Source organism: Scardinius erythrophthalmus (genome assembly GCF_964197995.2).
Source record: "Scardinius erythrophthalmus genome assembly, chromosome: 10".
In the NCBI taxonomy this organism is placed as follows: domain Eukaryota; kingdom Metazoa; phylum Chordata; class Actinopteri; order Cypriniformes; family Leuciscidae; genus Scardinius; species Scardinius erythrophthalmus.
The window spans coordinates 41,088,869-41,112,401 of record NC_138230.1 but is presented as its reverse complement, the minus strand read 5'-3'; the positions used below and the strand labels follow the sequence as shown (position 1 = coordinate 41,112,401).

Below are 23,533 nucleotides of genomic sequence, written 5' to 3'. Positions count from 1 at the left end.
GGTTTTTGTTTTATTAAATATTACAAGACTATCATGTTTTAAATTGAAGCCACAGGGGGAAAAACCCTATGAAGTGATACCCAATGCTTAGTTTGAAATATTCAAAACACCAAGAATATTTATTTGAAAAGTTAGCGTAGTGATCACCCAGAAAATGACGTCATCTGCTCAAACCAAAGCAGTGAAATTATTTAAAATGTGATAAACTGATATGATTAATATCCGTACAAAGTGTGAGACCGATTTTTTCATCCAATATATTCATATTTGATAGGGAAACGATTCACGACTGCACCAACGTGAGCGTTTCATCCGCTTTTGTTTCCTCCACGCGCACTCGCCGCTCGCGCCCGCACGTGATCTCCATGGAAACGTCATCAAGCTCTAGAAGTCTTCCTGTTGCTATAGTTGTGCGTTAGCTGATCATGGCAGCAAAGGTAAGCGTTATTCTCGCACAGAAACATTGTAGCTTTCTGCAGACGAAGGGAGCGCAGTGTTTTATCGTGAAGCATACGTATATGTCCAGAAAACATCATCGCAGGGCACTGGAGAAACGCGGATTAACTGATAACCTTCAGTACACAGTAGCCGGTGTGACAGAGCTAGTTAACTTAGCCTGCTAATGTCCTGGGTGAATGTTAGCGTCTGTCAATGACATTGAGACATAAGAGCACTTCAGTGAGCTCTGATGAAGGATCAAACCCCTGTAGATAGACTGTCCACTGTCTGCTGGAGTGTTTGAATGGGTGTCATGGGGTTTATAGGATGCTAAACATTCCCGAAGTGAGCTGAAGTTGAGTTGCTTAGATATAAGATGCTTTTAATAATTATAATAATAACACCAATGATCATCATTACCAGTGGAAAATGTATATATATATATATATATATGTATCCTAAAATAATGTTAATAGACAGCACTGGGTGTAGTAATGTATGATCCATTATATATGTAGATCATAATGTGTTTATGTCTACAGGTAATGATAAAGAGGGCTGATCCAGCAGAGCTCAAGTCCATTTTCTTGAAGGTATGTCACCTCGTATCTCCCTTGAGAGTCTGGAAATGAAGGGATGGCAACGTAGCCCAACATCTAAGCACTGGTGTCAATGAGAAATACCTCTATCTGATATAACCATTTAATTAATTTCTCATTACAGAAAGAAAACCTGAGGATTAATTTAAAAATGCATCGAGCACTGTATGGAACTCCTAGTAAGTTCACATGAATATACGAAGCAGAGTTCCTTTAAAGCACGAGAAAAAACTTTGCATGAATAACGTATTTTAAGTAATGAATCTAACAGCAGATGATCAAAAAACTAACATATGCTTAATTAATATTCCTTTCAATAATCAGCCTTTTTCTTGCCTTCTTATATCTGGTTTACCATCTGGATGATTGTAAAATGATGTTCATGTTGTCCTTAACTGTGAACATAATTGTTCTTTGGTTATTCTGTCTCGGGTTTGTAATACTACATATTTATGACTGCCATTTTGATCAATGCAATATGTGATTTTAACTGAGATGTGGTCAGCCACATTTCATGGAATACTACATTGCACACGGCGCTGTATTAAGTGACTAATTCAATGACTGCTCTGAGTTTGCTGGTTTATTATATAAAATGCATCAATTACATATTTAACGGTAATCAGATTTTTATCTACAATTTCAATTCTGTAATGCAGTGGCCTCAGCATTAAATACATAATATTAGCCCAGTTTTCTTTTCCTTCACAGTATGCCAGCGTGGAGAAGAATGGAGAGCACCACATGTCCCCCGAGGACTTCGTGTCCAAGTTCCTCCACGCACAAACAGACATAAGGCTGTCCAAGGAGGCCACGGTTCTACTCGCAGGGGTTCTGGACCAGACCAAAGATGGGTTAGTATTTATTTCTATCGCTGCTGATAAAAGTTTGAGTTGCACTTGAACCTCATGTTTGAAAACAAATCAAATTGTGCAACCAAACATCAATGACCAACATAGAGTAAATTTGTGCCTTTCATTAATAATTCACGACTTGTGTAAATTACAGTTCATAGTTCATTTGATTCATAAACAAAGCGTCTGCTGTGAAATGGATGTGGATTATGCGGCGGTATATTCTGCTTTTAATCCTGCATTAGGATGAAGGGTCAGACATCTTAACACACCACACTTTGTTCAGGTGCTGCTCCTTTCAGGCGGCGCGGCTCAACCCCTTTTTGCATTAATATGTATGCTTTTAATGATACATAATGATGGCCAATGATACGCAAGCGTAAGTCCAAAAAGATTGTGCGTTACCATGGCAACCAGCCGGGCCGCGTGCATGTGGTCATACGGCACGCATTATTAGGGCTGCCATAGACCGGGAGAGGTACACACGCACTGTAATTGCCTGTGCCATTCAGCTCTCGTGCTTTGTGCGACTTTGAGGATGGATAAATTGCTGCATCTCAGCTATTAACGGATAACTATTAGGGAATCATGGCTTGAGCTCTCTTTCAGAACATGATTTTTTTTATTTATTTGCAGGGCTTTGAGGGAAAAAAATAAGGGGAATTGTTTGATTTAATCAAGATTATCAAGAGTTGTGCTTTTCAGGTTTATCTTTGGATTTTTTAAAATATTATTCACACAATGCATGTAGGTTACTGAGCTAGTTAAAGAAAGATCTGGATATATATGGATTTCTGAGGTTTGGTCGTTAGTGGCGGCTGTGGTCAGGACCTTCATGCCGTCAGGATTTCGGAATGTTGCAAATGAAGAAACGTTCATTTTGAGGCCTTCGTCCCAGAATTGCAATGAGAAGGTTCTAACAGCAGTTCATATTTTTGTGCAAGTGAAGCTTGCTATGATATTGAAATGTATTCAAAATCATAAAGCTTCAAGAGCGAATGGCTCTGTTTGTGTGGGTGCCGAATCCGATGTTTTTGCTGAACACCGAGTGTTTTACCACCGAGGTAGGTTTTCATCTGATTGAGATGATTCACAGGTTATCTCTGTTTCATGAGATGGATACAAACAGCATGATGCATTTTCTACCTCCTCCTGAGCTGGAATAAATCAACTGATGTGGTGACATCCATCAGGCTCTGAATCACTTCTCCTTTATTCACTCAGCCCTGTTTGAGCGGTATCCTGCCAACGGTTCTGAATCAGTCATTCAACGCATGTAGACTTCCCTGCTGATTCAAAGATCTGCCAGACATTCTCTCCTTTTCTGCCTCTATCTTTTCTCCCCTCTCCATTTTTGATGGAAAAACTCCTCAAGTGTGAAACTCCGTAGCGTCTTGGGGGTTAAAACTTTGTAAAGAGCACATGCTGAGAAAATGGCAGTCCGTGCCCTTGTGGTTTCAGGCTGGTCTGAGGTATGCACTCAGGGAAAGCTAAACCAGCCCGCGTCCCTCCGCATCTAGGCTTGTCAGTGACAATGACAGGGCCGGAGCTTATTGAAGGTGCTCTCTCTTCACCTGTCATGGATAAAAGCTACAACGCTAAACCACTGAAATAATAAGTCTGTAAATAGTGTTTCTGCTAAGGACAGTGTTTACCAGCAGCTCTCGGTTTTAGAAACAGCACAATTTAAAGGTGCGTGGCACTCGCTGGGAGATATAAGGAAATGCTTTGTACAAACGTATTTCTATTTTGATTAGCGTAAACATTGAAAATGAATAGCAGCATAATACGATTTTATTTTACGAAAATATCAACAAATGTATTGGTTTCTACAGTATGTTCCTCTTCAAAATTGTTTGAATATGCCTTTTATGCTCACCTAGACTGCACAAAAATACAGTAAAAACAATAATATTGTGAAATATTATTACAATTTAAAATCACTGTTTTCTATATTAATATATTTTAAAATGTAATTTATTTCTATGATGCAAAGCTGAATTTTCAGTCTTCAGTGTCACGAGTTGGTGCTCAAAGTGTTTCCCATTATTATCAATGTTGAAAGGAGTTGTGCTGCTTAATATTTGTGTGGAAACCATGATACTTTTTTCTTACAGATTCTGTGATGAATAGAAAGTTAAAAATAACTAGGCCTATAAATCTTTTGTAACATTATAAATGTCTTTATTGTCAATTTAATGTGTTCTTGCTAAATAAAAGTATTAATTTCTTTCAAAAAACTTTTTTTTTTTAACAGACTTTTTCCAGGTTTTTTTGTGTTTAGAAAAACAAAGTTCCACATGAATTGTCCTTATTATTAAATCGTTTCAGTGTCATATTTGAGAAACATAAAACTTTTTGCATTCCCCTTGTTACACTTCTGGTTCTGTGCCATTTTAGTTGATGGTTGAAAAATGTTCTTTGTCAGGCTTACTATTTGAGCTTCGGTTTAGTTTGTTTTACATGGCTACAGCATCTTAGTGTGTTTGTGTTCCAGTGTAATTGTTCTCTAGTAGTCAAGGAACTGCTAATCAACCATCATAAGCCTCACGTCTGGCATGGCGCTGGGGAAACTACATGCACAACTCATTTTTGTGTATGTTGATTGGAGGGCATTTAATGCAGATACACTCCAAAATCAATTACAGTGACCATCAAGCTGATCTGAAATGAAAGCGATACCATCTGGTGATTAGAAGTCCCTCCTTGCCTTCCAGTGGTTTCCAGTGTCAGAGATGCTATTAATGCTGCCTTTTGGAAATCTCCTACTTCTCACTTCTGAAGTCGTGATTATAAGCTCGTTGCTTTGTTGTCGGAAAGAACAGGAATCATGGATGACACCAGGTTTATTCTTGCCTCTTTATTAGGAAAATCTTATTAAAGGCAAAATGCTATTTAGCGTCCCATTCATTGACAACCATATAAACATTCACTGCACTATCTATAGTCAGCTTGCTGGAATTTCAGACAAAAACAGGCTATTTTCGCTGTGTATAAAACATACAATATGCTTCAAAGGATTCTTCATAAATATGCACTTCTTTAACGACAAGACAAGGCAATATAGCTATTGTGGAAAAAACGAGTAAAGAATACCAGTCACAGTAGCAGTCGTTCTCCCCTCTGCCATGTTTAAAGTTTATGGCCCGTTCAACTCAGGAACTCAAAATTATGCTGCCTTTATGTTCTATCGGAATTATCATAAATATGCGTTTCTTAATTGGACATGAATGCCCTCTCAAGTCGGATTTACCACTGGGAAGCTTCGGGATAATTCTGATACCCAAGTTTCTGAGTTCAGCGAGCCATAAACGGAAGGGAGAACGACTGCTACTGTGACTCGAATTCTTAACAAGTTTTTTTCCCACAACATATACATCGTCTTGTCTTGTCGTTAAAGTATTGCATATTTAGGCTACATATATGAAAGTCATTTGAAGCATATTGTTTGTTTTATACACAGCGAAAATAGCCTTTTGTCTGAAATTCCAGCAAGTTTATGGTTGTCAATGACTGGGACACTAAATAACATTTTGGCTTTAATAAGAATTTCCCAATAAATAGGCAATAATAAACCTGGTGTCCTCCAGGATTCCTGTTCTTTCCTAAAACAAAGCATTTGAATGCAACAAGCTCGCAATCACGACTTCAGAAGTGGGAAGTAGGAAATGTCCGATTTCAGCATTATCCCAGAGCTTCCCAGTGGTAAATACGCCTTGAGAAGGGCGTTCATGTCCAATTTTTAACTAGGAAACTCTGATAACTCGGCTGGCACGTGAAGGCAGCTTAATCACTCGCTGAGTTTTGTCAGACTTTTCTTTTTGTAAAAGCATCAGCATCTGTATCATCTCTCCTTGCTTTTTGTTTTCAATCATCGACGCCCGGGCCCAGCGGATCGCCTTTGAAGCTCTCCACCCACTCTGGAACAGCAGGCTCCTGTTCTCCTACTGTCTGCTTAGTTAATAAAACAATTACTCTTGACTCCACAATGTGGCTGATTTGGCATGCTGGAAGCGCACAAATTCTCAGTTCCTTTGAATTTCATCAGTAACAAAATTAATTAGAGTGGCCACGAAAATGTAATCATTGCTCCCTGGAAATTGAAATAAATTAGAGATGCATGCATTGGGACTGCTCGTTAGCAGTGACCTCGAGTAATTGCTGTATCCATTTGTGAAATTCATAATGGAGTTGAGGCAACTTTGAACTGCGCTTAAATAAAGACTAGATTGCATGGTCCCCAGGGTTTCCTATGAATGCTGAAATTGGTTATTTGATGAGGTAGATACGTGTGTGTGTGTGTGTGTGTGTGTGCGCGCTTGTGTGCATGTTTATGTGTTTTCTGATGTCATGCTCTCCATTATAATTCAAACTTTTAGTCGTTTGCAGAAGTAGTGCTGTCAGTGTTCCCCTTTTATTGATATCATATTTTAATCTTTCTGCTGGTTAACTTGATTATTTGTCGAATAATAGCACCCATTTACTGTAAAATCATCACACATGTAGGAACTAATGAAATAATCTTAAAATCGGGCCAAATATATGAAGGCTTCTCGAAATGTGCACCGGCAGTCAAAAGTTTGAGCAAATCTGTTCAAGTTTGAATTTCTTTACATTGATGTAATTATTTTATAAATATATTAAAATAAATTTAGTTCATATATTTTTAACTATATATATTTTAGTTCATATATTTATATATGAATTTATTTCAGACATTAAATATAAACCTGTACATCAAAGCATTGTGTCTCCTTTTGACTGGTAGTGTCCACGTATCCCAGTAACTCTTCCTGATCATTTCCTTACTGTACTGATGCATGACTTGTTGGTTGGTTGATTCTCTTGTAATCACATGATTTACTGTGTTCCCAACCATTCTGGGGGTCTTATATGAACTGGTCCCATTTTCAGTAAGGTAATGACATTTGACAGTCAAATTGGAAGCACTTCAATCAAGATTGGGATCATTGAAAAGCCTGTTATGTCAAATTGTTTTGTCATTCACTTAATCTCTGGGCCTAGAATTGAAGCTGGACTGTGTGTTTAGATGTTTTGTACATCATAATTTTAGGCTGATAATTACAGTTGAACAAATCACTCAAGTGTCAAGTGTTCACAATGAAAATATGTGCTACCTTTTTTTGTTTGGCGACGAGAAGCAGTAATCAGCGAGTGATACCCTCTCATCATTCAATAATGTAATGCCAGGCTGGTGGAGTGAAGTGTCCACAATATGTAGGCTGTAAGTCTGTTTGTCTCCATCAGGTTGATCTCCTTCCAGGAGTTTCTGGCGTTTGAGTCGGTGCTGTGTGCTCCGGATGCTCTCTTCATGGTCGCCTTCCAGCTCTTCGACAAAACTGGAAATGGCTTTGCCACTTTTGGTAAGTGTACAATGCTCTTTATAAAACAGAGTTGAGGCTCGATTCTGATTGGATGAGCTGCGTTTGAATGTTGATAAAAGTTCAACTGTGTCCGCGCACGTTCTGTAAAAATGGGCCTAGCTGCTGTGTTGCTAGCCTACAGTTACGAGAATTAGCTATATTACTTGGCAGAAAAGCTGTTTTATCTGTTAATTATTAATCGTATATATAAATGTTTTTTGAACATTTGTTTCATTTATTTAGGCATTCAAAAGCCTTGCGGATCAGTGAATTTACCACATTTAAAAGTTGTTAGGCACTTCACTTTCTGTAAAAACACCCGTTTTGTTTAGTTTGTTTTGCACATTTAAATGATAAAAGGGTTGCACTTTATTACAGTATGTGTACTTACATGTACAATGTTTTTTGGTTTGGTTCTGTTCTGTTCTGTTTTTTGTTTTGTTTTGTTTGCATATTTAAATGATAAAAAGGGCTGCACTTTATTTTACATGTAGGCTACTTGCATAAACTGACAGTGTACTTACCTAAGAAAATACTGGGTAATATAAGGTTAGGACTTTTCTTTACAACCTTAGGACTTTCATCAACCTTAACAGGGGTTAAGGTTAGGTTTAGGTTCATGGTTAGTACCTAGTTATTATCCAGTTATTGTGCATAGTACATGGGGTACAGGACTGTGAAATAAAGTGCCACCATAAAAAGTGTGTGATGTTTAGGGCTGCACGATATTGAAGAAAAACGCGATACGATAATGCTTAAAGTGTGTAAAATAAACTTAAATCATCTTTAAAATATATTTAAAAGGATATAACCAACATTATAGGTTTTTCTTTATATACTGTAGATATATTTATATCCTCTTTTTTTGACAAGAAAACATCCCTTCAACTTCTGAAAGTGAACATCAGTGTTTTACTGTGGCATAAGAAGTGTTATTTTAACATCAGTGTAAACCACGGGGTTTAGAGTTTCAGGTTATCCTACATTAGGTTTATTTAACAACAGAAACTGAATAATCAAATGTAAAAATAAACACTGCTTAGTTTTCACTGTATGAATTAAATATATCCTGATTCTTATTAAAGCTACAAAAGTTATTCAGCCAATAGCAATGAGTGATTCTCTCTTTGTCTTTTGTTCATGACCCCAGTTATTGCAAGCCGTTGCGATATGCATATCGCGATATATACATTTGCAATATTTCGATTAAATTCTTGTACAGTCCTATGTTTTTAGTTTAAGGTTTTAGGTACTTCACTTTCCGTATAAGAACACTCTTTTTGTTTTGTTTTGCACATTTAAATGATAAAAAGTGTGTGATGTTTTAGTATATTTTAGTTTAAGATTGTAGTTTCGCCACAGGAATTTCAATTCATTTGAATTTCCTTCACATGAATTTCCATATTTTGGCCTAATAATCACTAATTGTATCAGCTGAATGCCTAAATCAATTAGGTTATCAAGTTTAACTCCAAAGCACCTTATGTCCAGTCGCCGGCCTCAAAACAAAGGCCTAATGTGAAGTAGTCTAATCTGAATTCCTGCTTGGACGGACAGATTCCTGTCACTTAGAATCAGTGAAAACTCTTAATCCGGTTTATTCAGCCACTTTAAAATGCAGATTGATTTCAAACACAATACGATCAGTATAATCTTCTGCTGTACATTAAGAACAAAGGATTTTAATGCACCGATAGTATGAGATGCTGCATTTACAGTTACATTCATGTTGCAAACGAACTTGGCACAAGAAAAATGCATGTGTGTGTCTCATGCGTTAAATTTCCCTAATTGACTTAAATAGTCTAATTTGCCTTTTGTAGGCGAGACCTGTCAGATCATCTCATTTCCAATGCACTACCCAAAGTGCCTAGGCGGAGAGAAAGAGACTTTCATCAACCTGTTTTAGTCAATAGGGAATAAGATCAGATAATGCATGCACATATGCGTATTTCATATACATATGACACGGTTATTTAGATTTGCTGTTCAGTGGTTTCTTGTTGCTCATGTCGTCAGGTTGAGCTGTAATGAGAATGTAGTATTTGTCTCATACACCTGTTTTTCAACTGCTGCAGTCACCTCAACATAAATAGCAAATAACTTCTGACTAAGATTCTGGTCATGTCAAAATCACTTTATTGTGATGCACTACAGAGGTTAGGAAAATGAAATGCCGCTCTGTGTAAAAGCGAACAGGAGCCTCCCGTTTATAACCCTCTTAATGTCATTAAAAGCATTAAAGGTCTCTTGCTGTTACATTAAACAGTCTTTTTTTCACCATTTAATAAACCCTGTCATTGCAAGTCATATTATGAAGTTTTTTTTTTTTAAGGGTTTGGAAAATTTAAGTTTTAATTAATGAATGACTAGCATTTTTTCACCCCCCCCCTCCCCTTCAACTTCAATTAGGTGAATTAGAGGTAATAAAACTTGCAGGCTGCCATGCAACTCCAAAGCGATATAACTAAAGAAGGACTGAGAAGTGTTGACAGGTTCATAAACACTGATAAAATAAAGGTCTGGAGTAGCTCCACAGTGGAACTCTGTTGTAATACTATAAAAAGCATCTGCTGTATGACTGCTTACTGTATATCATTTGCCATGAATTGGAAAAAAACTGGTTGTTGCGCTTCATGAGGAATGCTTCTCGGCAAAATGTTCAACCCCATTTTTCTTAGCTTTTATTGTCATGGTCTTCAGTTCAGTGATGCATTTTGCCAATTCTGTTTTTATTTTTTTTCTAGTTTATTACTAGTACTGTCAAATTGATTAATCGCATCTAACATAAATGTTTGTGTGTTTATATGTATATATATGTGACCCTGGATCACAAAACCAGTCTTATGTTGCATGGGTATATTTGTGGCAATAGCCAACAAAACATTCTATGGGTCAAAATTATAGATTTTTCTTTTATGCCAAAAATCATTAGGATATTAAGTAAAGATCATGTTCCATGAAGATATTTTGTAAATTTCCCACCTTAAATATAAAACATTTATTTTTGTGAATGGATGCAGCACTATCGCCAATAGAAATGGACAACTTTAAAGGCGATTTTCTCAATATTTCGATTTTTCTGTACCCTCAGATTCCAGATTTTCAATAGTTGTATCTCGGCCAAATATTGCCATATCCTAACAAACCATACATCAATGGAAAGATTATGTATTCAGCTTTCAGATGATGTATAAATCTCAATTAAAAAAAAAATTACCCATAAGACTGGTTTTGTGGTCCAGGGTCACATATGTGTGTGAGAGAGAGAGAGAGAGAGAGAGAGTGTGTGTGTGTGTATATATATATATATATATAGTTTGTTAAGGTGTTAACATATATATTATGTATTTCCAAACTTTGTTCGATTCAATTAATCGCGATTAACCGATTTGACAGCACCATTTCTAATTATATCATCAGCATGAGTGAACAGTTGAATTGAGAAATGAACATGAATATCACAATGTCTTAGTGTTTTTCTTATTATTTTTGATTTAATGAACGCCACAACCTGATGATCATATTTTTAGGCATGATCTGAAATGATTCAAAGAGCAAGAACATCTGACTTTCTGTACAGTGTCACGTATTTACTTCAAATAGTGCAGAATCTTAAATATTTTTTAACAACTTTTATATTATATAATACATTACATAATGTTTTTTTTTTTTAAAATGCTTTAACTATGCGTACTTCCTTGTTTTAAAAAAAAAAAGTTTGATGCCTTGTGTTCCTAAAAAAAGCTGGTACAATCTGGTATTTTTGCTGGTACAATCAGAAATCTAACAATGCATCATTTTTGTAACTCAATCCTCAACAATGACATTTCTGATGCCAGGATTATCTCTGATTTCAGAGGATGTGAAACAAGTTTTCAGTCAGACCACTATTCACCAGCACATCCCCTTTAACTGGAACTCAGAATTTGTTCAGCTTCACTTTGGCGCGGAGAGGAAGAAACACCTTAACTACGGGGAGTTCACTCAGTTTCTGCTGGTGGGTACGACTGCTGTCTAATTTCTCTTTCTTCTGCCCACCTTTCCCCCCACGCACACCCGAACGCACTCACTTTCATACTGTCCCCATCACACACTTTCCTTCACCGCCGCAGAGCTCGGATCGATGTAATGTCTTGTTTGGTGTGTTTTGTGCCTGGTCTCGCCTAGATTGACACACAGATCTGGGCACGGTTTCCCGCAGCACAACGAGGCATATTGACCTAGTTAGTCATTAATGAAACACTGGAGTTATATTCCTACGCCAGCATTTGTTTCTCATTAGCTGACGTAACCTCAGAGCAGTCTAGCGATTCCCCTAAAACAGGTAACGTTTTTCTCCTACAAGAAGAATAGCAGTATTCCTTTTGTATTTGTGGCGTGCTAGAAATGTTCCAATATAGCGTCTAGACCTGAGAGTGGGCAGAGGGGGTGTGAGGGGGTCGCTCTGCCAAGTTTGCATCTACGCTCGCTATATCTGAATGAGCTTTTTATATTAAACTTAACTTGGACCAGATGGGTTTTTGGGAAACTACGAGAAACACGCCGATATTGTGTTTGTGGCCAAGACGGGATTAATTTTGTTTTTGGAACTCGAAAATGATGAAAAAACACATTTCCCGTTTCATTTATTTCATTTTCTTTGAATTGGCAACTTTTTGATGGTCATGCGGAGTGATTTTAAAAACCGGTGTTAAATTTGATCCACTCCAGTATCGTGCAGCACTGTAAAAATGAACCAGCATCTTCACGTCTCAATGAAACCCACAAATTCTCGAAATTATGAATGGATGCTTTCCAACACTGACGTCGTGTCAATATGTCCTCCTACAAAATATATGACATGTCGGAAATCTGGCTCTTCCGTCAGAAATGGCATTACTGTGTCTTAGCCAAAGGTGTAACACCTTGCTATTTCTTTAACCTGAACAGTGATGATGAGATCTTCAAGACCGTTTCGCCGTTTTAATGCCAGCGCTTGAATTAAAATAATTGACCCAAACAGAGATGCCTCATCAAATGTTTTTATTTGAATCCAAAGACAATTAAAGGCACAGTAAATGCCATGGTGGTTTCAGTATTGGCTTTCGGAGGTTCTGTTCTTCTCCTACCTAAATAAAAACCATGCTTTTGAAACACTCACAGTTGCAGTAATTTAACGTTTTAAGAGACTAACTGTAAACTGTAAGGTTCAGAGCCACAATTATTATGCAATTCCACATGCTTGTGGCTGGAGCAGCACAATGCAAGACTGCAGCCAGATATTATTTACCTCTACCTCTGCTCTTGTTTTATTTACAGTGCTACTGGCATTTCCTCCTTGTTTAAAACATTGTTTGTGAAAGGCACAGGAGCATTTATAAGACGTATTTTTTCCTAAATAAATCGTCTTTGTTTTTCCAGCATCTGATTTGCAAATATTTAAATAAGTATTTTGATGTGAAAAATAGGTTAATAATAGAGAAATTACCAGTAACTATCTGTAACTGTGTTATTTTAGTTTTTTTCTTTTTTTTTATGAGGAGAGTGACATTTCTATAATATCAGAAATAGGTTAGCCCGGAGTCTGACATTCAAAGCTTTGACATTTTCTCTAATAGTGTTTTTTGCGCAGGCGTTCCTTCTATACGAAGACATGTCCGTATTCGCACAGCAGACCTATATTTCCAGTATTTTGGACCGGCTGCTCAATTATGCTGGGAGAGAGAAAAACAACTCTCTTTAAAAGCCTGAGATGTGTAAGAAAGTCATTCTCGTCTCTTGATGTGATACTGCAACCGTTCCAGATGAGTCGCACGATCGACATAATGAGAGTTTCCTTTCCTCTCTTGATGTCTCAAAGCAATAAAATATGTATGTTGTGGAAACATCATGAACAATAATATAAAATATATTTGTTAGCATTAATTAAAAAAATTCTAATAATTTGTTGATTCCAAAAAGCATTGTCTTTTTGTTGTGAATAAAAGAAGTAAAAATAATATTATAATTAATATATATTTATATGATATTTTAAACTAAACGTATCGATGCTTTTTGATTCAGATCAATGCACAGGATTCATTTAATCTTTATATTTATTAATTTGTATGTAACATTTTTTTTAACATCATCTGGAGCTGATTTTACCTTTTAAAGAAATGATTTGTTTGCATTTTTACTTAATAAATGCCAGCTGTACAGCATAGGCTACATCTCACTAGGTTTATGTTATAAAATCACATGCATGTAATATATCTATATCTGTTTTTTTTTTGTTTTTTTTTGCAGTACAAATTGCTCCAGTTCAGCATTCGGTAAACTAGCAGCATGCAGATACAGATTGACATTCACTGTGTTGCAGGAGATGCAGCTTGAACATGCCAGACAGGCTTTTGCGCAGAGAGACAAGGTCAGGACCGGCGCCGTCACGGCTCTGGACTTCAGGGACATCATGGTGACCATCAGACCCCACATGCTCACACCATTTGTGGAGGAATGCTTAGTTGCAGTGAGTTTAGTTTTAATTATGTATTAGCCTTTTTCAGCCAGTGGCTTTACTGCATGACAGCTTCGGGATAGACTTTTTTTTCACATAAACCACCGGGAGATATTTGTTTGTAAGGTGTATGTGTGTGTGTGAGCAGTCTGTTTTATACACACTCCATGGAGTCTGTCATTTTCTCCACGATTTGTGACTCATAAACCTTGGGATTCTGGGAGATGTTTGTAAACACACAATTTCAAGGCCATTAGAAATAAATTAAAGACAATACGCTCGTCAGACCCAGTCTATACACTCAATCCTCTAATTTAGAGGCCTTGCAAAACAAGACAGGAGGTATAAACATTTTATCACATCTACATAAAGGTTTATACTTTTTTTTGTGGCCAGGTTTATGCAGGGATTTTACTAATGACATCTTGGTTAAGGAGACTTCAGAGCAGATCTGATTTTTGTGGCTTCAGGTGGACGTCACCATTTCTGCAAAGCACACAGCGCCATCTAGTGAGAGACGATCCGCTCTTGCTTTTCTTTCAGAAACCCTCTCAGGCCTCAAGAAGACTAAACTACACTTCAGCCAGTCTCTAAAGTCATCAAATACATTTGAAAAATGTCGAATTTCAATGTTTAACGGCTTAATATTTTAGCTGGTCTGGTCACTGCCTAGTTTTCTTTTTCCTCCCTGTTTTCGTATGCCATCAGAGTGGCCGACCGAGCTTTAACACCAAGCGTTCTGTCAGATGCTATTTAAAGATTTACCTCATGTTAGTTTTCCACTTTATATGTCCCTCTTCTCATAAAACCGCTTAATTAAAAATGGCCCTCAAGCTTGAAACCCTCTGAAATTGCCAGTGTGGCTCTCTGTGAAACACATGTATTTATTTAGCGCTCTGTGGGGTGGAAGTGCTAAAGATGTCGCCGCACTGTAGCTTGATTAATGTTTGGCACTCCATAGAATTCTCGGCTATTTATCACCTCTGTCCCTCATAAAAGGATGTCTTCGTGCAAATGTCTGTGTGTGCGTCTGCCAATTTTGCAGGCAGCCGGTGGCAGTACGTCACATCAGGTCAGCTTTTCCTACTTTAATGGCTTCAACTCTCTGCTAAACAACATGGAGCTCATTAGGAAGATCTACACCACCCTGGCAGGCAACCGCAGAGATGTGGAAGTTACTAAAGGTTAGTGGGTTTTTTTTTAATCCTGTTTTGTTTTGACTTGTCCTTCTTCCCCTGATTAGACTGACTGGCGCTGCGTCCGAATATGCATACTTCCATGTATAGTATGTGACAAACTGGTTAAACTTTATTTTAAGGTGACTTAGTTACGTTGTACTTACTCAAATAAGTACTGAGTAATAATAATTAACTACATGTACTTACTATAGAGTTAGGGTTAGGGTTTGATTTAGGGCTAGTTACTTGTAATTATGCATAATTTACAGATATTACTATAGTAAGTACATGTAGTAAAGTGTAAGTACGTCACCTTAAAATAAAGTGTTACCGAAAAACTATAAATGAGCCAAGAAGTATGCCCAAATTCATAGTATTCATAAAACATAAAACAATACTTCTTCCGGTGTGATTCTGAGGTGTGCATAAGATGGACACTTTAATATCCCATGAGGCCACGGGAGAGGATTTGTGAATGGCGGTGAAGGGTCGCAACTGACGCCATAGGTCGCATGACAATGTCTATGGTGGATGTATTGCATACAAATATCATTCATACTACACACATTCATACTATATAGAACATAAGTTTCAAACCAAATACTATACAGTATGCGATTTCGGACGCAGCGTGGATGTACCACGAAAAACACAATGTTACCCACAATGCATTGCTGTAGATATCCCTGATTGCTTGTCATGTATATGTGTGTTGTTGATACACATATATATATGTGTATATATATATATATATATATATATATATATATATATATATATATATGAAGAGTTCAGATGCAAAAGCCTCTAAGTGCCATCTGAAATTTTCTTCTAGAATGATCATTTTTATAAAGTTTGTATTCACTTAATTTCACTTAAATGACAATTAATAGGTAATTTGCATTGCCATTTAAGTGAGATTATTGAACTTAAATATACGAGCTTGATAAAAATGATCATTCTAGAAGAAAATTTCAGATGGCACTTAGAGGCTTTTGCATTTGAACTCTTCATATATATTGCATCAGTTTGCTGTTGCTCTTTTTTTTAACATTTATTTATTTGTTAACAACTCATCTTTAGCTCATTAAAAGAAGAGAAATAATTTTGAAAAGCTGCCGGTTGCCCACCAAGGAGTGCATTTTTGAAACAAATCCCCCAAAACCTTAAAAAACCTTTGGTCTGTGTCTCCCTGGCCAACTGCTGACCTGTGAAACAGCCCTCATAGTCTGGCTGCAATGGAGCTCTGCGTCTTGGACACACACACTCCTGCTGAACACACCCCGGCTGCGATGCTATCAGCCCTGTGGAGACCGGGGCCAGGGGTGGGGAGGCTACACTTACCGCTGCTGTTCCCACAGAGGCTGTAGGCCGCCATCAGGCTCCGCTGGGACCTGTGCGTGCGAATTTCCATGTCTACTTCTCTTGTTGACCCTCAGCTGATTGGTTCCGTATGTTTTGAGCGGTACGCCGAAGCATAGTTTCGTCATTGCAACAGCGATTGCTCGCCACCTGGGGAAAATAGGGAACACATCACCTCGCACACAGGCCGCAGATAGAAAAAAGAGCTAGCGAATGTATAAAAACATTCAATGTGGCTCGGTTTTCTGGCCATTCTAAAGCAGAATTTCATCGCCACCGATCACGACTACGTGATTTCAGAGTTACTTTTCCACTCAGATACTTGAAAGGCCAACTTTTTTGTAGAATCAAAAATGATTTTTGGCACGTCCAATGCTCTTGGCGGCATGTTCCTCACACTTATCGGTAGCTTGTGTTTGTTTTTGGAGAGGCAGATGCCCTGCGTGATCTTTGATTGGAGCGTTCTTCACACTTCACAGCGTGTTTAAGGCCGGGGTAAGCTGAGCTGGCCTTCATTCAATAGAGCTCTGTGTTAGAACACTTGCTGCCTTTTTCAGACTAGTCACTCTATACCAGTGCAGTGGGAATCCCACTGTTAACCGGCCTGTGTTCATTCTGCTCATTACCACTCTACACTTAACCCACACAACCAACTGATATCCAATACATTCCCGGACTCAGTGTCAGTGATTTACCAAATATCTGAATGAGTTATAATCACGTAGGAATGCTTGTATGTCAAGTCAAGTCAAGTCAAGTCACCTTTATTCATACTGCGCTTTTTACAATACAGATTGTTTAAAGCAGCTTTACAGGAAAATAATGATTAATGATGCAAACAGAATTCAACAATAGTGACTATAATAGGGTTATAATTCAGCTGAAGTCAGATCAGCGTTGATTCAGTTTGATTCAAGAACTGTGTAAAGTTAACAATTATGGAATGAGTTCAATTAATCTATAGACCTTATGCACCAGAGAAACGAGGGCGCCGCCATCTTTAGAATATTGTCTTTGAACTTCCGTTTTTGCGGTCGCTCTGTATATTTCTATGGCACTGCTGTCCAGGAGTAATTAGCTTTTGAAGTGGATTTACTTAATGTAAAGTAACGAAAGTTATCATGAGGACTGTAATGTTTAAAGCAGATGACTTAACAAATGTCAGTCGACCGGTAAGATTTTTATACGAGCCGTTCGTTCATAAACACGGAAAATCGCTGTGAAAATACAGACCGGAAGACAAAAGACAACGAGCGCAGCGCTGAAAAGTGCGGGGCTACATAACGTCTATAAAGCAGTTATGTCATCGTCCAGCTCAGTTCAGTTCTCAGAGCAGTCAAATCAATATTAAGTGTCTCCAACTAAGCAAGCCAAAGGCGACAGTGGCAAGGAAGAAGGAACCCAAACTCCATCAGGTGACCATATGAAAAAAAAAAAAAACAAGCTCATTCGGGTGCCAGTTCTGAGTTCAAATATGGTGTTTGATATAACATTGATTCCAGGCTGCATCACAAGTCAGATTAATGTAAAATATATTAAAAAATAATAGTTTATTAATGGAACACTGAGTACTAAAATATATTTGGACTGCTTAAACCTTGTAAAACTCTATGAACAAAACTTTAATTCAAGTAGCTTTTATTTTAATGAAACGTACTGGAAGGCATAGGGTCGTTTTAAAAGAAAATGATCAGCTGAATCCCTCCATGAAGAGCCCTTGAACAAGAAGGGAACATGGCCACTTTCAGGAAGTAATTTACTGTTTATAATCATGTTATTCCGAGTGGCATTCATTTATTTTGAGGTAATAATAATAATAAACCCTCAATTGTGTACCTAAGTAGACCTTAGGACTGTTAGTTGAAAATATTATTAACATATTTATGTTCCAAATAGAGATGGTGCACAAATTGAACTTATATTGAATTAAAGACACAAACAGGCAATGTTTGACGTGAAAGAATACTTTTAACAGCTATAAATGAGAATTTTGCTCCTGCGTTTCCAAGGTAATGTTCTAATTGACAATAACGTGTCAGGGACGTATTGCTTGATATAGGGTGTATGTGACAGTGCCGTCCTGCACCCTTCAGAGTGTTTACTTCAAGTGCTCTGCCCTTCTGAGGGAGTAGGACACTTTCAAACATAATTCATCCACTTCATACATCCACTAAAATGACCTTGCAACCATTTGGCACAAAGAACTTGCAAAAACGACTGAGAAAAGGTTTTGCATCATCTGTTTGCAGATGCCACTTGATTTAATATTGTTATTTAATCATATATTTTATATTATATGTGGCTTAAGTGGTCAAATGCAGTACCAATCAAAAGTTTGGGGTGAAAAAGATCTTTCTCAAGAAATTATTCGGTATGGATGGATTAATTAAAGTGACAGTAAAGACTGCATTGCTACAAATCAAAAACAAACTATAAATATAATATATATATAGTTATACATATGCACATACACACACAAATTCATATATGCTGTTCTTTTGAACTTTCTGTTAATAAATCCTGGAAACAAAATGCATCACCTTTCCACACAAAATATTAAGCCTTAAATATTTTCAGCATTGATAATAATAAGAAATTCTTCGTGAGCAGCAAAGGATCATGTAACACTGAAGACTCGAGTAATGATGCTGAAAATACTGTTTATATTTTATAACATTCAAATAAAAAAGATATTTTAAATTGTAATAATATTTCACAATATTGCTGTCTTTACTGGATTTTTGATCAAATAAATGCAGCCTTGGTGAGCATTAGAGACTAAAATATTAAATCTTACATTGTACTTTTTGGAACCACTGTATATCTTTGTGACCAATATTTAATTAATTCAAATCTCACAAGAATAAAATCCCTCTCTTTCTCTGTTTTCCAGAGGAGTTCATCATCGCTGCCCAGAGGTTTGGCCAGGTGACCCCTATGGAAGTGGACATCCTTTTCCAGCTGGCCGACCTGTCTGAGCCAAGAGGGTGAGTCACCATGGCGACAGTCACCGTCTGAGAGCCTCTCCCCATCAAGAGGAGGGTTCGAGGCTCAGCCATAACACACTTCAGCTCAGCCTCTGTGCTTCAGAGCCCTCTAGCCACTCTCGCCTTCTAAAAACGGCATTGTTTGACTTCTGTAATTATATGTGAAAAGTTTTCTGGTCTCTATTCTGAGTCTTGTTCTGACAATTGCATAGACGATGATACATGACTCTTCCTATTATTGTACAGCGGGAGGTTTTGAACACAGTCCAGCTTGTTCTTGCTTTTCTGCAGCATGCAGCGAGCACACATGTTTCCACACTACTGTAACTGCTGCAACGTTCTTACCAGAACTGTAATGAGCTTGGAAGTATATTTACTAAATATCTGCTCTGAGCCGCAATCATGGTGAGCTAAACCCATCTTTTGGAAACCAAAGAATATCACATGAACATATTTGTAGAGTCAGATACCCTGACCTATGAACTGACTTATGGCTCTGCTGGGTGGGTCTTAAAATATAAAAACACAGAGTAAACGGTGATCTGGAATTGCTTTTTGGACATTATTATTTCTTTGCAATGTGATACTGTAATTGCCCAACTCTCTTAGAGTTAAGATTGTGAGGTTGTTACTTGTGAGGGCACACTATACCTACCACTCTTCCTCAAACATCTTAAAGATGTGCTCTGAAAAGTTGGAATCTGTTTAGCCGTTTTAATATGTCTGCCTGTGTTTTTGCTGTCTACAGGCGTGTTGGTTTAGTTGACATTGAGATGATTGCACCTTTGGAGGAGGGAGCTCTTCCTTACAACCTTGCTGAGATTCAAAGACAGGTAAGCTACAGAAACTGAATGTAATCTTGTCTTAAATCTTGTCTTACATGTTCAACTTCATTAGTGTGTAATATTGCTGTTTGTGCATGAAAAATATCTGCAAAGTCACTCAAAAACATTTATTCTCTATATCAGTGTCACTGTTTCTGAACTCCCTGAAACGCCTCCATTGTAGTCTTGAGTTTTCTTCCGGGAACGAACACAATATTCCTCATTTAAATAATTCCTGCCCAAGGCATACGCAGAATAAAGGGGCAGGTCCTGGTTGAGTTAGTTAGTAGTGTGTTGAAACTCGTGTTATAGTAAGGAGCGAGACATTTTCCAAGCATGCTCGGTTGACCAATCACAACAGTTGACCAATCAGTTGACAACATGTCCAATTGACCAATCAGAGCACATTGTGCTTTTCAGAAGGAGGGGCTTCATGGAGTCAGGAACTAAACAGAGCGTTACTGACAGACTGGGAAGAGAGGAGCTGCAACAATGGAGAATATGTGAAAAATAATGTGTTTTTTGAACATTCGAACATGAACACCTATTCTAGTGAATGTCTTTGTCACTTTAATTGGTCCTTGCGAAATTTTTCTTTTAAACAAATTTGGTAACATTTTAAAATAAGGTTTCATTTGTTAACGTTAGTTAATATATTAACTAACATGAACTAACTGATACTTTGTTAGCATTAGTTAATAAAAATAAATTTGTTCATTGTTTGTTCATGTTAGTTCACAGTGCATTAACTAATGTTAACAAATACAACTTTTGATTTTAATAATGTATTAGTAAATGTTGAAATTTATTAACAAAGATTAATAAATGCTGTAGACGTGCAGTTCATTATTAGTTCATGTAAACTAATGCAGTTAACTAAAGAATCTTTATTGTAAAGTGTTACCAAAAATGTTACCGATCACTTTAAGCAGTTGTGTATAAATGAATGAATAAATAAAATAATAACAAAAATAGATAATTACAAACAAAATAAGGCATATTCCTCATGCATTTACTCTTGCACTCATTGCAATCTCAAATTCTCAAAGAGACGTGACAGCATAAGTAAATGTAGTGGCGTTTACGGTGCATTCTTGAAATGCTTGTGCACTTGAGCGATTTTGACTCTTGGTTAGCAGACTTACAACAGAAATAGGGAGCGGATTGTTCAATTTTATTTTTAATGTCTTGGTTGCTTTCACGGTAGATAAAGATATATTTTGAGAACTTCGTGCTTCTGATCAACGCATCATTTCCAGCCCGTCTGGAATTTTTCATCCGCTACTGCTGAGCTCGAGCCTTCGCTTCGACCAGAGCAGTGAAAGAAGAGAACATCTGAATCTGTCATCGGCACACAGATCACTCATATAAAAAGCTGTAAATGAAACGCAAGCCCAGCAGTCGAGGAAACTTATCAACGTCTGATGGCGAGATGAGGGGAAATGAAAACAGACAGAAAGGCTTGACTACTCTGCAGGAAAAAGAAAGAGAGTGTGTCTCTGCCTAGATATTCCCTCTTTATTTTATCAGAAGTTCTGCCTCCAAACACATTGAGGGCTGAGTTATTCCTTCGCGCAGGGCCGTTCGAAGCGGGGGCCCGGGACAGAGACGCCAGTCCCACCACAATGAGCCGCTTTGGGCTGTGGTCTGGCCTTATGGGCTGCTGGCCAGCTCTCCCTCACCACCTCCCCCCCAAACACAGTTTATCCCACACCCTTAACCCCTCAGTGAGCCTGAGAGAGGGGCGGTCCGGGCAGTTACCTTGAGGTTCCTGACAGGTGGTCCCGGGTAGGCCGGGCGACTGTATCTCCGGCGGGGAATGTAGCATGGGACGCTTGGATGGTTCTGGCTGGCCTTATTTCTTGTGCTCGCTCTAAATGTGGGGCTACGACCGTGGCTGGACCCGCTCGACTGTGGTTTCTGCTCGTCTCAACTAACACTATGCAAAAAAATTGCATTTCTCGTTACATGGGAGGTTGGATCAAACTAAATGAATAAATAAAAGTATTTTTAGTAACAGTTATTAATTTAGTTTCAGCATATCTACTCGTTTGATCTTCTATTTTCTTCGTTCATTTTAGAATATGTGACCCTGGATCACAAAACCAGTCATAAGTTGCACGGGTATATTTGTGGTAGTAGCCAACAATACATTGCATGGGTCAAAATTATCGATTTTTCTTTTATGCCAAAAATCATTAGGATATTAAGTAAAGATCATGTTCCATGAAGATATTTTGTAAATTTCCTACCGTACATATATAAAACATTTCTTTTTGTGAGTGAATGCAGCACAATTGCAAACATAAATGGACAAATTTAAAAGCGATTTTCTTAATGTTTTAATTTTTTTGCACCCTCAGATTTCAAATATTCAAATAGTCGTATCTCGACCAAATATTGTCCTATCCTAACAAACCCTACGTCCATGGAAAGCTTGTTTATTCAGCTTTCAGATTATGTATAAATCTCAATTTAAAAAAATTGACCCATGTGACTGGTTTTGTGGTCTAGGGTCACATATTAGTAATTTCATCAAAACTATGAAATAACACAAATGAAAGGGGACATTTTAAATTCAAACTTCAAATTTCTTCAAAACACCAGATTTGAGTTATATAAGCAAAAAAACAATTATCTGTAAAATGATATAAAAATGGTAATATTGTGAAATATTTTTACAATTTAAAATAACTATTTCCATTTTAATATATTTTAAAATGTAATTTAATTTTCAGCAGCCATTAATCCATTTTTTTCAGTATTACATGATACATTCTAATTATTGTATGCTGATTTGGTGCTCAAGAAACTTTTCTTTTTATTATCAATGTTGAAAACGTATTATATTTTATACGTAACATTATATTATATTATATATTATATTATATAAAAAAATTCTGTAAAAAGCCACTCTTTGCTTTGGTAACAGCTTTGCAACTTTTTGTTTATAAGCGATATTCTATTCTATTCTATTCTATTCTATTCTATTCTATTCTATTCTATTCTATTCTATATTAAAATTGGCTGGAAAAGCCACTATTATATTATATTATATTATATTATATTATATTATATTATATTATATTATATTATATTATATTATATTATATTATATTATATTATATTATATTATATTATGATAGGATTTCTGATTCTCTTTTTTTTTTTTTTGCTGTCCGCAGCAGTCTGGTGGGGACGTGTCTCGCTCGGTTCTGATTCAGGTTTCTGAGTCGGCGTACAGGTTCACCCTGGGCTCTGTGGCTGGAGGTGAGTCAGTCACGGATCATTGTGCACCACCCCTTTACCTGCCCCTCCTCCACACGAGAAATAGCTGCACTGGACAAAAAGAAAAACAAAGCCTGCCCTATTGCCTTCTTAGGAAGCTATTTCTCCCGTTTAATGAGGTTGTGCACCATGGGAACCTCC

The 23,533-nt window shown here is 37.3% G+C and overlaps 1 protein-coding gene across 1 annotated transcript in view; it reads left to right on the top strand.

The window, feature by feature from the left end:
• Window positions 1-352: 352 nt before the first annotated feature.
• The window catches only part of slc25a13 (solute carrier family 25 member 13), a 42,674-nt gene continuing 19,493 nt past the window's right edge, over window positions 353-23,533 (top strand). The window contains exons 1-10 of the mRNA XM_081375955.1: window positions 353-437; window positions 981-1,031; window positions 1,749-1,891; window positions 7,160-7,275; window positions 11,136-11,275; window positions 13,619-13,765; window positions 14,799-14,937; window positions 19,187-19,280; window positions 20,029-20,113; window positions 23,290-23,374. Coding sequence (XP_081232081.1) covers window positions 426-437; window positions 981-1,031; window positions 1,749-1,891; window positions 7,160-7,275; window positions 11,136-11,275; window positions 13,619-13,765; window positions 14,799-14,937; window positions 19,187-19,280; window positions 20,029-20,113; window positions 23,290-23,374 — 1,012 coding nt within the window. The 5' untranslated portion in view covers window positions 353-425. The remainder of the gene's footprint in view (window positions 438-980; window positions 1,032-1,748; window positions 1,892-7,159; window positions 7,276-11,135; window positions 11,276-13,618; window positions 13,766-14,798; window positions 14,938-19,186; window positions 19,281-20,028; window positions 20,114-23,289; window positions 23,375-23,533) is intronic.